Source organism: Chiloscyllium plagiosum, unplaced genomic scaffold (genome assembly GCF_037043375.1).
Source record: "Chiloscyllium plagiosum isolate Xiang-an unplaced genomic scaffold, Cpla_swu_hap1 HiC_scaffold_12, whole genome shotgun sequence".
NCBI lineage: Eukaryota > Metazoa > Chordata > Chondrichthyes > Orectolobiformes > Hemiscylliidae > Chiloscyllium > Chiloscyllium plagiosum.
This window is the reverse complement of record NW_028270150.1, coordinates 27,060,283-27,076,608: the sequence shown is the minus strand read 5'-3', so window position 1 is coordinate 27,076,608 and position 16,326 is coordinate 27,060,283. Positions and strand designations below refer to the sequence as shown.

Here is a 16,326-nt window from a genome sequence, read left to right as displayed (position 1 = left end):
CTGTACAAAAGGTTGAAGGGAAGCTGGGGGTGCTCCGAAGAGGTTATTAGTTTCCAGGACAATTAATTGGATAGTGTATGAGAGAGGTCAAGAATATAACTTCAGGCACAGCAGATCAGGGGGCAACATAATGAGAAGGTGGGCACCAAACACAGGTCTGGCTGTGTTATACTTAAATATATGCAGTACACGAAATAAGGTAAATGAGCTTGGAGCACAGATTTGGAATATTCTGAATCAGTGGTGCTGGAAGAGCAAAGCAATTCGGGCAGCATCCAATGAGCAGCAAAATCGACGTTTCGGGCAAAAGCCCTTCATCAGGAATAAAAAGGGCTTTTGCCCAAAACGTCGATTTTGCTGCTCGTTGGATGCTGCCTGAATTGCTGTGCTCTTCCAGCACCCCTAATCCAGAATCTGGTTTCCAGCATCTGCAGTCATTGTTTTTACCTCTCAGATTTGGAATAGGTAGGTACAGTGTTGTTGGTACTGTGGCTGGAAGGGGATCGGGGCTGGGAACCAATTATCCAAGGATCCATTCACCTATTGAAAAGACAGGCAGATGGGCAGAAGGGATGAGGTTGCCTTGTAGAATTGAATTAATAACAAGTGATATAGAATTGGTAAGTGTAGAATCTGTGTGGGTGGAGTTGAGCTACAAAAGCAAATGTGAGTTGTATACAGGCTACTTAGCAGTCGTCAAGTTGTGGGGAAGAATATTAATTGGGAGATACAAAAGACGTGTAAGAAATAATAGTCTTTATTGCCACGTGCTTGAATGAGTATAGTAGAGTCTGTCATACTTTGTGTTGTTATGGAATTGTAGAGAAAAAAAAACTAGTCTAGCATGGGAATACAGTGTTTTAAAAATCCAGAATGAGAATAAAATGTATCTTCACCATACTCCAAGTTTTATAGTCCCCTTTTTTTTTCTCGAGTTTGTGCCCACTGGACTTCAGAACACGAGGCCTACCCTCTGCCCTGGGCTCGCCTCTAGGCCTCGCTTGCTCCTCCACCCCCAGCCACTCTGGCCCTCAACTAGCCCCCTTCCTCGCTCCAGCCTGCAACTCTCCCCGCTCTGCCCTGTGACTTGCCTCCTTAGTTTAGGAAGTTAAAAGTTGGGGAGGAAGTGAGGAAAGAAAATCTACTGCAAGGAGGAGAAAAGGAAGGTACTAATATATTAGTTATGGGGCACTTCAGTGTGGAGCTGGACTTGGAAAATTGGTTTGGATCCTGAAAAAAATGAATTCTGAGAATGCCTATGAGATGGTTCTCTTTATTTGGAGCAACTTGTGGTAGAGCCCACTAGGGAGCAGGCAATTCTGGATTTGGTGATGCGTAATGAGGCAGACTTGATTAGGGAGCTTAAGGTGAAAGAACACCTTGGGAGCAGTGACCATAATATGAAAGAATTCAGCCTGCACTTTGAGGGGGAGAAGATTGAGTCAAGAAAGGAGGGCAGAGCTGGCCAGGGTTGATTGGAAGGGAGCCTAGCAGGGAAGATGGTAGAACAGTATTGGCAGGAGTTTCTGGGAGTAATGAGGGAGACTGAGCAAAAATTCACCTTAACTAAGGGAATACGGGCACAGCATAATAGATCATTGGGAAGCCAAAGGGTTGTGAAGGTTGGACTGAATCTGTACTTTGTATCAGTTTTCACAGTGGATGACACCAGCTGCATACCAGAATTTTAAGAGTCAGGGAGCAGAGACCAGTGTAGTAGCCATCGTGAGGGAGAAGGTGCTGGGGCAGCTGAAAGGTCTGAAGGTGCATGAACCACTGGAGCAGGGGGACTACACCAAGGCTTTTGAAAGAGATAACTGATGAGTTTGTGGAGGCATGACTAGAGTCAGCGTCCCAGAGGACTGGAAAATGATTAATATAACAATGATGTTTAAGAAGGGAGGGAGACAGAAGGCAGGAAATTATAGGCTGGTTAGCCTGACCTCAGTCCTTGGTAAAATTAGAGTCTTACATTTGGAATTGTTTGAAAAGGTAATGAACGAGTTAGCCGGAGCATCAGTGGCCGTACTCTATTTTGATTCCTCGAAGGCTTTTGACTACGTGCCACACAGAGACTGCTAAATAAAATAAGAGCTCATGGTGTTGGAGCAGGTATTGGCATGGTTAGAGGATTGGCAGAGAGTATTGATAAGGAGTCTCTTTCAGGATGGTAGCCAGTGAATTCCACAAGGATCAGTGTTGGAGCACACCTATCTCATAGAAACGGAGAGACCTGGATATAGTGCTTGTCGGGATGATGTTTCCACTCGGGAGAGATGAGGACCTGAGGGCACAGCTTCAGAATGAAGGAATGACACTTCAGACCTAAGATGTCGAATTTCTTTAGGCAGAGGGTGGTTTCATCTGTAGAACTCATTGCCACAGAATGTCATGGAGACCAAACGATTGACTCTATTTAAGACAGAGATTCTTGATGGGGAGAAAGTAGGAGAATAGGGTTGTGAAACATATCAACCACGATTGAATAGTGGAGCAGATTTGATGGGCTGAATGGCTTCCTTCTGCCCATATATCTTACGGTCTTGTATGAGTTGTTGACCTGTAGTTTGCATTTGTGATCCAGTAATTTGCTCTTGAGAGAAAAAAAAAGCAGTTTTAAGTGTTGCCTTTTTAATCTTCTCTTTCTGCAGGCACTCCAGAGCAATTTGAAGTATTCCCTCCTGCCAAAAAGGCTGATCATTGGCAAAAGGCTTGCTCAATGCTTACATCCAGCACTTCCCATTGGTGTCCACCTGAAAGCACTAGAAACCTATGAAGTTATATTTAAAATAATTGGAACCAAATGGCTGGCGAAGGACTTATTCTTTTACAGGTGCAGTGAATAAGGACTTGTCTGGAATAGAGTGGTTTTTAAAAATTCAGTTCATTATGATCTATTCAGCAGATTGTTGGTTGAACATTTATTATGTATTGATGTTTAACACTGCTCTCTGGAGATTATAGGAATAGAAATTTTATTTACACTTGTTGTTAGGGCGTTACCACTTTAATCATCTCAGCTCCAAAATATCTCTAAGTGTTTCTCAGGGCAGTGACCTTGGCCGAACCAGCTTAACTGCTTCATTAATGACCTTCCCTCATCATAAAATTGGAAGTGGGGATACTCTCTGCTGATTGCGCAATGTTCACTCTTCAGAATTCCACTGAATCCATTCTGAGGAAGGGTCCCTGGACCTGAAATGAAACCTCTGATTTCCCTCCACAGATGCTGCCAGGCCTGCTGAGTATTTTTCCAGCAATTTCTGTTTTGTTTCAAAATATCTAACCACATCCCTTTGACATTTGATGACAATCGCACACTGAATCCCCCACTAGCATGGGGGGGATTACCATTGACAAGAAACTGAATAAACGAAATCTAACTGCTGTAGTTAGAATGGTAGGCCAAGGCTAGGAATCCTGTGGAGAACAGCTCTCCTGACTCCCCAGTGCCTGTTTGTCATCTACAGGATACAAGTCAGAAGAATAATGAAACACTTTGCACTGGACTAGATGAGTGCAGTTTGACACCAGTCAGGACAAAGCAGTGCACTTGATTGGAACCCCATCCACAGGCCGGCTACTTGCGGAGCGTTTCGGAGAACACCTCTGGGACACCCGGACCAACCAACCCAACCACCCTGTAGCTCAACACTTCAACTCCCCCTCCCACTCCACCAAGGATATGCAGGTCTTTGGACTCCTCCATCGCCAGACTACAACAACACGATGGTTGGAGGAAGAGCGCCTCATCTTCCGCCTAGGAACCCTCCAACCACAAGGGATGAACTCGGATTTCACCAGTTTCCTCATTTCCCCCCCCCCCGCACCTTGTCTCCGTCAAAGCCATCGAATTCAGCACTGCCCTCCTAACCTGCAATCTTCTTCCTGACCTCTCTGCCCCCACCCCAGTCTGACCTATCACCCTCACCTTGACCTCTTTCCACCTATCACATTTCTGACGCCCCTCCCCCAAGTCCCTCCTCCCTACCTTTTATCTTAGCCTGCTGGACAAACTTTCCTCATTCCTGAAGAAGGGCTTATGCCCGAAACGTCGATTCTCCTGTTCCCTGGATGCTGCCTGACCTGTGCTTTTCCAACAACACATTTTCAACCCCATCCACCACGTTGAACATTCATTCCCTTCTGCACATTGGTAGCAGCATGTACTATCTACAAGAGGCACTGCAGCTACTCATCAAAGTTCTTTGGACAGGATCTTCCAAACCCATGACCTCTGCTGCACTTGTCCTTCTTGCTAATTTATCCAAGAGGTTGCCAAATTGACAAGCTCCCCTGAAAGCCACATACCATCCTGATCGAAGAGACTGATATAATTCCACTGTCACCAGGTCAAAATCTGGAACTCCCAGTAGCACAGTCAGTTTTATAAGGAACAATCCAGTGAGTGCAGTTGTTCAAAAAGACAATTCGCTAGTATCCTGCTCAGGGTGATTAGACATGGCCAATTAAGGCTGGCCCAGCCAGTGATTCTGATGGTCCCTGAGCAAAAACAAACAACTTTGTGTAAACAATGCTTTATCAACATGTTACTTTGTGAACACAGGAGCACTGTACACACAGAATGTATTTCTACCAGATGTTTATTCCTTTTCTGTGTTTATTCATTGTTAAACTTCGCTGAGCTATTCATCACTGAAGTTAATTATGTTTTTGTTCTTTTATTATTCTTGTAGCTCGGGCCTGTTTCCCTTGCTAGGCAATGCAGCTATGTCTGTGAAACCAGTGTTACTTGGGCTGTATGAGAAATACTACCTCCCATTACACAAGTCCTTGAATCCCAGCCTGCAAGCATTCATCACAGGGCTGCTACCAGGGCTGGAAGAGGGATCAGAGATTTATGAGAGGTAACGCTGGTGAACTATTGATGAAATCCAATTTTGATCACATTTTATTTCTTGCTTCTGGGAAAGGATTATATTGGCTTGAGCTGCCTTTCAACTTTATGCATCCGATTTCAAAAAATAGTTGGCTAGTGATGCACAGATTTTGCCGGAACACCATTTTCACCCGGTTATACCACAATTGACTACATACATACGTTCTGATTGGACTAACTTTTAATAATAAAAATGCAGCCACTTCCATTTTGAACGCGTTCAAACTGTTATCAAGTAGCTCTTCAGTTGGTTCATTGTAACAGTCGACTGCGAAATGAGTTCAAGCATTCTTGCCCAGTTTCCTAACAGCAAGCTGAGGGAGCACAGCATGAGGCTACACTTGACCCAATTGGATTAAGGATTGGATGGAGGCAGTGAGGATGGTTTGAGAGAAATGGACAACACTCAGCAGTGTAATGTTTTCCAAATATCACCATGTGCCAATGGTCAGCATTTACAGGATGGTAGCTGTGTTTTGGGCACAACATTGATAGTCCTTACCCACGCCATCTTGTGACCTACATCTTGCATATCTCCAGCCTGCAGTGTAAGTCTTCACATTTCTTTGGATTTGCTGCCCTGGGAGAGCATGAGGAAATTTTGGAGGTTGGCGGTTAAATGAGAAAAGCCACCGATGGCAGCTTTTACTGCCTGCCACTGTTGCTAGGTGAGGGGCACCATTCACTAATTAATGACATTGTGTGGTTTATATTCATTCTACTTGTAGCTGGAAAATCATAGAATCCCTGTAGAGTGGAAGAAGGCTATTTGGCTCAAGTCCACACAAACCACCCCCCTATAATCCTGCATTCTTCCCGGCTAATCCAGCAAGCCTGCACATCCCTGAACACGTTTGGGTAATTTAGCATGGCCAATCCACCTAACCTGCACATCTTTGTGACTGTGGGAGGAAACCGGAGAAACCCACACAGACACAAACTCCACAGTCATCCAAGGCTGGAATCGAACCTGGGTCACTTGGCGCTGTGAGGTAGCAGCGGTAACCACTGAGCTATCGTGTCACCCTATGACTCTGTTCTTTCCTGATCACTCCTTCTCTAAGATCAAATAAAGATGAGAAGTAATCAGTCATTTAAATAAAAATTAGAAACTTCAGTGCCAAGAGCAAAATACTGTAATGATGGACACCTGAAAAAAACCTCAAGCATTTTGAATATTCAGTGAGTCAGGCCACCTCTTTAGATTGGGGGGAGTATCATTGAAACTTAGAGAATATTCAGAGGCCTGGATAGAGTGGACATGGAGAAGATGTTTCCAATAGCAGAAGAGACTAGGACTTAGAATCTTGGTATAATTTGAGCACAGATAAATGCATAGCAGAAAATTGCTTCAAAAGTTTGGACTTCTCAAACAAGTTCATCACTATTCTTGAGTTAGAGATGATGTCAAGCTGCTAAGTAAATACACTACCATTTACAAACTACATTGACTGCCATATGACCGATCCAACTACTGGGAAAAACCACTGTGTGTAAAACTGAGAAGTATTCCAATTTCCAAATAATTTTTATTTACTATCAAGCCTCCTTAGAAAGGGTGACATCTAGTAACCCCTCAGGTCGTATTTCTTAAATGTGTTCCTGTGGGTTTCATGTAGGTGATATCCAGTTTCTCTCAAGTAATGTCACGAAACAAAGGAATGGACCCATCACCCAGTTTCCCTGTTCATTATCTCATTAGAATTGTTGTCAAACAAAACCGGTTTAATTCCACACACCGCCAGATGCAGAGCCAGTCCTGTGCAGTGAGTCACATGAAGTTGATCACTGATCATTGTACCTTGACCCTGCATCAATGATCTAGAAGGATCAATGAAAATATCTAGTCCCTGTACCGATGGCTGAGTTGATAGTAATTTAACTTCACAGCTCTGGGAACACTGATGCTGCACCATATTTTATTATGAGGGATGTGAATAGGAAGGCACTTCTTCCATTAGCAGAGGGGTCAATAGCCAAAGAGATAGGCTCCCATCTCTTAGATTAGGTCGAAGAGGACAGTTGAGATTTTACTTTCGCCCAGTGGTGGCGGGAATCTGAGATCACTGTCTGAAAATGTGGCTAAATCAGGAACTCTCTCAATGTTTAATCAGCATTCTGATATTCGCCTTACACTCCCATTTCCTTCATAGCTATTTCAGACTCGGATAGCACAGAAACAGGCCGTTTGGCCCAACTCGTAATGCTGACCAGGTTTCCTCAATGGAACGAGTCCCACTTATCTGTGTTTGTCCTATATACCTCTCAACTTTTCCTATCCATGTACCTGACCAAATGACTCTCACATGTTGTAATTGTACTCCTCTCTCCCACGTCCTCTGGAAGCTCGTTCCATACACTCACCACCCTCTGTATGAAAAAGTTGCCCCTTAGGTCCCTTTTAAATCTTTCCCCCCCTCACCTTAAACTGACTCCCTCTAGTTTTGGACCCTCTTAGCTATTCACCTTAGCTATGCCCATCATAATTTTATAAACCTCTCGAAGGTCACCCCTGAGCCTTCTATGCTCGAGGGGAAAAAAGTTCCAGTCTATCCAGCCTCTCCTTGTAACTCAAATTTTCCAGTCTTGGTAACATCCTTAAATCTTTGCCCCCTTTCTAGTTTAATAACATTCCTATACCGGGGAGACCAGAATTGTACAGTTTTCCAAATGTGGTCTTAACACTGTCTTGTACTTTCGCAACATGACGTCCCAACACCTATACTCCATGTATTGACCAATGAAGGCAAATGTGCCAAATACTGCCTTCACCACCCTGTCTACCTGTGCCACCACTTTAAAGAAACTGTGTTCCTGAGCCCCAAGGTCTCTTTGTTCATTAAAACTCCTCAAGGCCTTACCATTAACTGTATATGTCCTGCCCTGGTTTGCCTTGCCAAAATGCAACACTTTGGATTTATCTGAATTAAATTCCATCTGCCACTCCTCCGCCCACTGAGCTGCAAAATGCAGTCAGCTCTTTATTGACTGTGTGCAGAGATGATGGGCCGAGTGACCACATATATTGAGGTTCAATGGTGAAAATTGTGGAGAATTTGTCAGCTGTCCTTCCTGCCTGATATAGCCATCTGGCCCAAAATATAAAGTTAGAATATAAAAAAAAAGTCACTGCCTTGGAATGAGAGTGGCATTGATATTTTAATTTGTTGAAGTTGCATGTTTTAAGCAGTTTGTTTTCCTCTTTTTTTCTCTCTGAAGAACGGACGTCTTGCTTCAGAAATTAATGCTGGTGGTCGGCCAGGAGGTTTTCTATGGAGCCCTGTGGGGCAGTGTCATAGTCAGCCCTTCGATACGTCTCCCGGCCTCGCTGTTTGTTGTCAATCATATTAATCGATCTTTGAGCAGGAGAGAGCAGAAGTACATGTTTGGCAAAGACCCTCACCTTGCGGTAAGTCTGCAGCTGCAGTCTAGTTCTTGGGGATTTTTTTCCTGGTTTTGACTCACTGGCTTCTTTTGGCTGTTGCCTTCCTCATGAGGAAAGGTATCTGAGTGGGCTCAGTTGAAGTTAACCTGAATTGGCACTAACCAATAATGCTGAAGCTGGGATAGCTATATCAACACTGCACCGAACTGGAAATTAATGGAACAAAATCTGGGCAGCTATTGTAGAAGTGATTGGATTCTGAAGACAAAAATCAACCTCTGGGCCTTTGCTGATTTTTAGCTTCTGAAGGGTACAGTCCCAATTATAAGCAATATCTACCTGTATGAAATATCCGAAAAGACACTGAGAAAGCATGACAATGGCACCCTCTCAGTGCCAAAGACCAAGTTCAGTTCTATCCTTGTGTGACTGTCTGTGTGGAGTTTGTACCTTTTTTCCCTGTGTCTGCATGGGTTTCCTCCAGGTTCCTTGGTTCTGTCCCACAGTGCAAAGATGTGCAGGCTTGGTGGATTGGTCATGGGAGATAGCGAGTTACAGGGATAATGTGGATGGGATGCTCTTCGGACGATTGGTGTGGACTCGATGAACCAAATGGCCTGCTTCCATGTTGTAGGGATTCTACAATTCTATGGGAAGTGGACAAATGTAGCGGTAGTAAAAATGGTGCTGTGAGTGACCTTGGGCATGACATATTAACTGCTCCTCAATCTATATTGTTGAGCATTTCCAGCATTTTGTTCCTATTTCAGATTTCCAGCATTTGCAGTACCTGGCCTTTTGTATTGAGAATTCACTCTAGTTTATATTTGTTTTCTAGGTAAAAGCATTGTGTGCCTCAGTGCAAGATTCCAATGTTCTTGTACAGCGCAACACTTTAGAAATTCTCTTCTACTTTTTCCCTTTCTGCTCGTGCCTGGTGAGTATTTAGCATTTTTATTTTAAAATCTGTTAAATGCTCATTGCAGTAGTTAGCTGGGATTTTTCCCCAAGAATTCTAAAGCAGAATAATTTACAAGCTACAGGTGCTGTGCTTCACAAGAGAAGTGATTTTGGCAACTTCATGATGCTGTGGAATGCAATCTACTACTTCAATAATATTAGCTGGTGGTAAATGGTTGATAACATCAGTAGTATATTGGAGTGAGAATTGGCTAATAGATAGGAAGCATTGAGTGGGAATCGAGGGTTACTTTTCTGGTTGACAACCTGTAACCAGTGGGATCAGTGGGAGTGCAACTTAGAAGAAGGGCTACAGGGAAAACACAGGAAAGTAGACTTGAAGATTGTCGGCTCAGCCATGACCCTACTGAATGGAGGAGCAGGCACAACAGGTGGAATTGCCTACTCCTGCCACTTTTTTTATGTTGCAAACTCAAATTTCCCATTCTGAAATGCTACTTCAGAAATGTGCCTGTAATATCGGTTGACCATAGAGTCATAGAGATGTACAGCACGGAAACAGACCCTTCGGTCCAACCCGTCCATGCCGACCAAATATCCCAACCCAATCTAGTCCCATCTGCCAGTGCCTGGCCCATATCCCTCCAAACCCTTCCTATTCATATACCCATCCAAATGCCACTTAAATGTTGCAATTGTACCAGCCTCCACCACATCCTCTGGCAGCTCATGCCATACACGTACCATCCTCTGCGTGAAAAGGTTGCCCCTTAGGTCCCTTTTATATCTTTCCCCTCTCACCCTAAACCTATGCCCTCTAGTTCTGGACTCCCCGACTCCAGGGAAAAGACTCCCCCACACACCCCCATGATTTTATAAACCTCTATAAGGTCACCCCTCAGCCTCCGACGCTCCAGGGAAAACAGCCCCAGCCTATTCAGCTTCTCCCTATAGCTCAGATCCTCCAGCCCTGGCAACATCCTTGTAAATCATTTCTGAACCCTTTCAAATTTCACAACATCTTTCTGATAGGAAGGAAACCAGAATTGCACGCAATATTTCAACAGTGGCCTAACCAATGTTCAGCTACATGACCTCCCAACTCCTGTACTCAATACTCTGACCAATAAAGGAAAACATACCAAACACCACCTTCACTAGGAGAAAGTGAGGACTGCAGATGCTGGAGATCAGAGCTGAAAAATGTGTTGCTGGAAAAGTGCAGCAGGTCAGGCAGCATCCAAGGAGCAGGAGAATCGACGTTTTGGGCATGAGCCCTTCTTCGATTCCCCTGCTCCTTGGATGCTGCCTGACCTGCTGCACTTTTTCAGCACCTTCTTCGCTATCCTATCTACCTTTGACTCCACTTTCAAGGAGCTATGAACTTGCATTCCAAGGTCTGTTTGTTCAGCAGCACTCCCTAGGACCTTACCATTTAAGGGTATAAGTCCTGCGAAGATTTGCTTTCCCAAAATGCAGCACCTCGCATTTATCTGAATTAAACTCCATCTGCCACTTCTCAGCCCATTGGCCCATCTGGTCCTGATTCTGTTGTAATCTGAGGTAACCCTCTTCGCTGTCCACTACACCTCCAATTTTGGTGCCATCTGCAAACTTACTAACTGTACCTCTTATGCTCGCATCCAAATCATTTATGTAAATGACAGTCCTATATAATGTTGTCCACTCGATCCTGAAACCTGAATTTAAATGTAAATGAGCTTTATGCCTAAGTATTTGATGACCATAATGCTGGGTGACGACTTGGCTAGTGAATTTGTGGAATTGCCTAATATGTAGGCACATCCAAACACATTGCATTCTTACTTTGTTAGACATATAAATGGACACAAAATAACAGCAAGTTTGCTTAGGTGGCTTGATACAATTTAGAAATTATATGTGTCTAAAACATTTGGGTTTTGGGGTATCGCCATGGAGATAGTTTTAGATATCAGCCTGTTCAGGCAACTTATGACACACCTCTGAGGCAGATGGGAGTTGAACTCTAGCCTTCTGACTACTACTTCCCTATAAGAACCTCCTTAAAGTTAGATTTATGTTCTCCTCAACTGGCAATGATTTTACAATTAGTAACCTTTGGGCTAAAATATAAATTGCTCTTAATATCATATTTGCTTTTCTTAAAATTGAGCATTATCAAGGCTGACTTTCGAGTGCAGTGCTGCGCTGTCAAAGGTAACATCTCTCAGATGAGAAATGAAATGAGCTCCATCTGCCTACAGGATTGGATGTGAAAGACCCCGTGCCGTTATTCTGAAGAATAACAATTCTTGGTAGTCTGGCCAATATTCATCCCTCAAACAGCATTTTAAAGAGTTATTATAACATTGCTGTTTGTGGGGATTTGCGGAGTATTAATTGACAGCTGTGTTACAACACTTGAAATAGTGTTTCCTGTTCAAGTTCCAAAATGCTTCATTGGCTGTTAAGCATTTGGAGACAGCTGGTAGTCTTGAAAAGTGCTAGAGAAATGTGAGTCTTTGAATTGAAAAATTCCTTGAAGGCAAATCTTGACAATTGCTGTTTACTTGCCTCAGTTGATTGTGCAATCACTTTATGGTGTAAGAACTTGTGGTTCTGGTTCCAACATGGATTTGGTGCAACCTTTCAGATGAGGCTCTGGTGCTTTTTCAGATGGACATAAAACATCCTGGAGCACTCTCATCAACATTCCTCTGTTAACCAGTGCAATCAAAACAAAAGTCATTTAGTCATTTCTTGAATTCAACTACTTGGGGCTTGTGGGATTAATTTAGTACAGATTAGTTGCATATCTGCTTAATTTCTGAAGGATTATCTGAATTAGGAAGCACTTTAGAATGTTCAGAGGGTAAAATGTGCTGTCTAAGTTCAGCTCACTTGTTTGTAATCAACGGTAAAATTTTTAAGAGCCTCATAATTATGAATAACAATGTTTTGCAAATACCACAATAAAGTGGTTTCTGACTGACACTCAGCATTCTTTTTTTATACAGACATTTGCAATTGATGGTTATGTTTCTTTTTCTGCAAGGATCCCAATACTTGTGTCATCCCAATGGTGAGGAGAGACATGGTGCTTGTTCTGTCTGCTGCACTCCACACTGTACTGAGAAGAGACATGTCCTTGAATAGACGTCTGTATGCGTGGCTCTTGGGTATGTTTGCTGACAAAAAGAAACTTGAAAGTTAAATCCAGGATTTATGTGTTGGGTTACCTGGGTTTCCAGATTCCTAATTCAGTAATAATACCACAAGACCATCACCCAGTTAAGTGGTCATTAAGTACTATGGTTGCTAAGTTGTTTCTTCTGACAAGTCAAGTCAAAGAATAACATTGGAAAAGTCTTGAAAGCAAGAAAGATGTATGAGCTCTTGGCTACCTTCCAAAGTACCGAATTTGTCCCATAGCCCTGAGTTTGGTTATCCAGCCATCCTGGGGCCTGACTGTTTATTCTTGTTAAATGTATGGGTTTCTGGAAAGGTGAATGGGTTTCCAACTGTGTATTCCAATCATTTCCACTTTTGTTTATTTAAACAGAGATTTCTGAGCTTCGTGATGATGTCAAGGTTATAGGATTTATCAGTGTGTTATAAACCGTGGAGGTCGGTTACCTCTGTTGGCAGGAAGCCTGGTTTGCAATGTAGAGTGAAGCCAACAATGTGGGTGGTAATGCACTGACTGAGGTAACCATGAAGGACCCCCTTCTTTCAGCCTGTTATGGGGCAACCCACAGGTTAAACTACCACCAGTTGCGTTTCTTTCTGTTTCCTCTTTCTCTTTTTTTTTTCTTCTTTTTTCTCTTTTTCCCTTTTCTTTTCCTTTTTTCCTCTTCTTTTTTTTTTCCATTTTTCTTTCTTTTTTTTTTCCCTTTTTTTTCCTCTTCCTCTTTTTTTTCTCTCTTCCCTCTCCGCTCGCGCTCTCTGCCCTATGGTCTAGGAGGATGTTAGCAACTTGACTGAATTAGAGAGGGCATTAAGAGCAATGTGTTGTAATGAGGAAAACAGGATCTTTACACTGAGCTAGTGGACAATCCCTCTGGAAAGTGGGGTGGGCCTCTTTAGCTGACTAGCTGAGCTGCCACACTCAGCCACGTATGCTGGAGGCAGGTTTCCCAGACTTCAAGAGACTCAAAATCCATCAACTGGAATTGCAGGACAGAAGTGAGATAGCAACGTTGGAAAAATGATCAGCTTCTGATCCCTGCCTTTATGGTACATCTGGCTGCAAGACTGTTGTCGAGGAATGTACACCAGACCTTTTAGTTCCTTATCTGATGAAAAAATTGGAGTAGTTTTGATTTGCACAGAGATTGTACTCTTGTAATATCAGTTGGATGATTCAGGGAAACATTGTGTGGAAACTTTACATGCAGTTAAAACTCAAAGGGAAGATTTAAGTTAGTGCTTCACAGCTCAGACATTCTGGTGGAAATAGAATACTGAGAGTCAAAAAGTGTGGTGCTGCAAAAACACTGCAGATCAGGCAGCATCCAAGGAGCAGCAGAATTGACATTTCGGGCATAAGCTCTTCTTCAGAAATACTGGGGAGATGAGGGGATACATGTGGGTGGTGGGGTGGACCTTAAGAACATCATTTAAGATTTCCTGTCTGTTTTTCTTTTATACGAATAATTCAGTAAATTATGCATTCATCTGAAAATTGGTATCTAGCTTTTATTTGACAAGCAATTTACCACTGAGTATGTACATGTGAACCAATCTAAAATTCAGATTATCAACACCAGATATTTTTGGAATGCAAGTTTCTAAATGCTTCCATGTACTTTTTCATAAACAGCTATGTGGCTATTCGGTGTATTCATGCTGATAAAGAATGTTTTCCATATATATCTGTATTTCGGTCAGATAATTTAAGCAATGATTTAATTCCCCACGCCTACGTGTGTTCTGTTGGCATTAATAATAATGGTTCATGGTGATCCTTTCAGGGACCGATATCAAAGGAGGCCACATGACTGCAGATACAGACCCCTCCACTTCCCCTGAAGATTGTGCCAAGGCTTATTTTGAGAAACATTCCAAGGACTTGCTAGTTCGAGTAAGTATAGTTTGAGAAATATCATTCTTCGTGAGATATTGTCAAATTTGGATTCGCGCTTCATCTGCCCAAAGTTATTTGGTAAACAATGTAGTTAAATTTTGTTTTCATAGAATCCCTACAGTGTGGAAACCGGCCCTTCAGCCCAACAAGTCCACACCAACCCTATGTAGAGTATCCCACCCAGACCCATTCCCCTACCCTGTTACTCTGTTTACCCTGACTAATGCACCTTACCTATACATCCCTGAACACTATGGGCAACTTAACATGGCCAGTTCACCTAACCTGCGCATCTTTGGAATGTGGGAGGAAACTGGGGCACCCAGAGGAAACCCATGCAGACATTGGGAGAATATGCAAACTCCACACATACAGTCACCCGAGGCGGGAATCGAACCCCGGGTCGCTGGCACTGTGAGGCAGCAGTGCTAATCACTGGGCCACCGTGCTGCTTTTGCTGAGCTATGACAAATCTACCAGCAATTCTTCAACGAAATGTTAGATTTGTACTTTCATAATACCATGTCCAATTTTTTTTTTTTGCTGGGCTAAGTGTTTTCACAGCCATAATGTAATATACACCGATGTGTGGAGCAATCTTCACAGCATATATGTTCTGTGGGAATACAGCATTTTTTTTTTCTATACTTCCATGGGATGTGTGTGTTCCTGGCAAGGCCAGCATTTGTTGCCTATCCTTAATTACCTTGAACTGAGTGACTCTCTACTGCTTTCAGAAAAGCCAATCACGTTGCTGTGTTTAGTCATGTATCAGCCAGATGAATGAGGATAATAGGTTTCTTCTCCTGAAGAGACATTCGTGAGCCAGAAGGGTTTTCACAATGATCAATGGTAGTTGTCTTGGTCACTATTGATGAGATGAACCTTATTTTCCATTTAATTATTGAATTTAAATTCCACCAGGTACTGTGGTAGGATTTGATTTCATGTCCCTCGACCATTACTCTCTGCCTCTGGATTACCATCTCCCCTTATACCTCAGGGAAATGTAGATGTAACCTTGCAGCAAAAAGGGAGGTAGTGACATTTGAGTGAGTGTCTCACTTTATTGTGAAGCAAGTGGTAAAGAGATAGTTACCCCTCATTGATACCAATGAAGGTGAAATGCATATATCTTTTTTTTCCGCATTCAAGGTTTTGGGTGTGGTTTAATTGGAGTTCTTCAAGAACTGTAAATTTAGTTAGTCAGCACTAATACATATGCTCTGGAAAATATATTATGCAGGAGGAAGTGTTTGTTGTCCTCAGAAGCAGTCTGCTTTTGTCTCCAGGCATTGATAAGAACATTGCATCAAGTGAACCCTGAGCCAGATCAGGAACATGGACCGCAAGCACATCAGAAGCCCTTTCGTATTTTGATAAGTCTGCTTGATAAACCCGATTTAGGTAAGTTAACAAGTGATTTACATGTTTATACATGCGTTTGAAGAATGCTCCTGTTAAATCATCATAGAATCCTGACAGTGTGGAAGCAGACCATTTTAGTTAATCAGGTCTGCACTGACTTTCTGAAGAACATTCCACCCAGACCCACTCTCTTACCCTATCATACGGCATTTCCCATGGTCAACCTCCACGTCTTTGGACTGTGGGAGGAAACCAACACAGACACAGGGGGAACATGCAAACTCTGCACAAACCAGAGTGGAATCGAACTTGAGTCCCTGGCACTGTGAGGCAGCAATGCTAACCACTCATCCACCATGCTGTCCCTTGTCAAATGTATTTTTCTAAATTAAGGAATTGATCTGTAATAAATGAAATTAAAATAAATTTGGATTTGAATTTTTGAAACTCTATAATGGATCATTTGAACTCAGAATCTCAACTTGAGGTGGAGATAGTTTATTACACCAGAAAGAAATGATGACTTTCACGATGAGTTTGAGGTGGTTCACATCAATGGGTTGCAAGTAGGCAATTGAAGGGGTGATCTACTCTCTCATCAACAGAATGGAAAAAGACTGAGTGTCTAACGACTCTTCGGCTCTTTCAAACCTCCTAGCTTCCTTTGGGGAAAGAGCAGAGCCA

At 42.8% G+C, this 16,326-nt stretch overlaps 1 protein-coding gene across 4 annotated transcripts in view; it reads left to right on the top strand.

Annotated features, from left to right (window-relative positions):
- Positions 1 to 16,326, top strand: part of dop1b (DOP1 leucine zipper like protein B) — a 150,884-nt gene that overhangs the window by 38,119 nt on the left and 96,439 nt on the right. For 3 of the 4 annotated variants that reach the window (XM_043701242.2, XM_087992537.1, XM_087992538.1), the window contains 7 exons: positions 2,652 to 2,833; positions 4,698 to 4,868; positions 8,120 to 8,309; positions 9,124 to 9,222; positions 12,244 to 12,367; positions 14,162 to 14,271; positions 15,567 to 15,681. In XM_043701242.2, coding sequence (XP_043557177.2) covers positions 2,652 to 2,833; positions 4,698 to 4,868; positions 8,120 to 8,309; positions 9,124 to 9,222; positions 12,244 to 12,367; positions 14,162 to 14,271; positions 15,567 to 15,681 — 991 coding nt within the window. The remainder of the gene's footprint in view (positions 1 to 2,651; positions 2,834 to 4,697; positions 4,869 to 8,119; positions 8,310 to 9,123; positions 9,223 to 12,243; positions 12,368 to 14,161; positions 14,272 to 15,566; positions 15,682 to 16,326) is intronic. The other variant, XM_087992539.1, reaches the window with a different exon arrangement.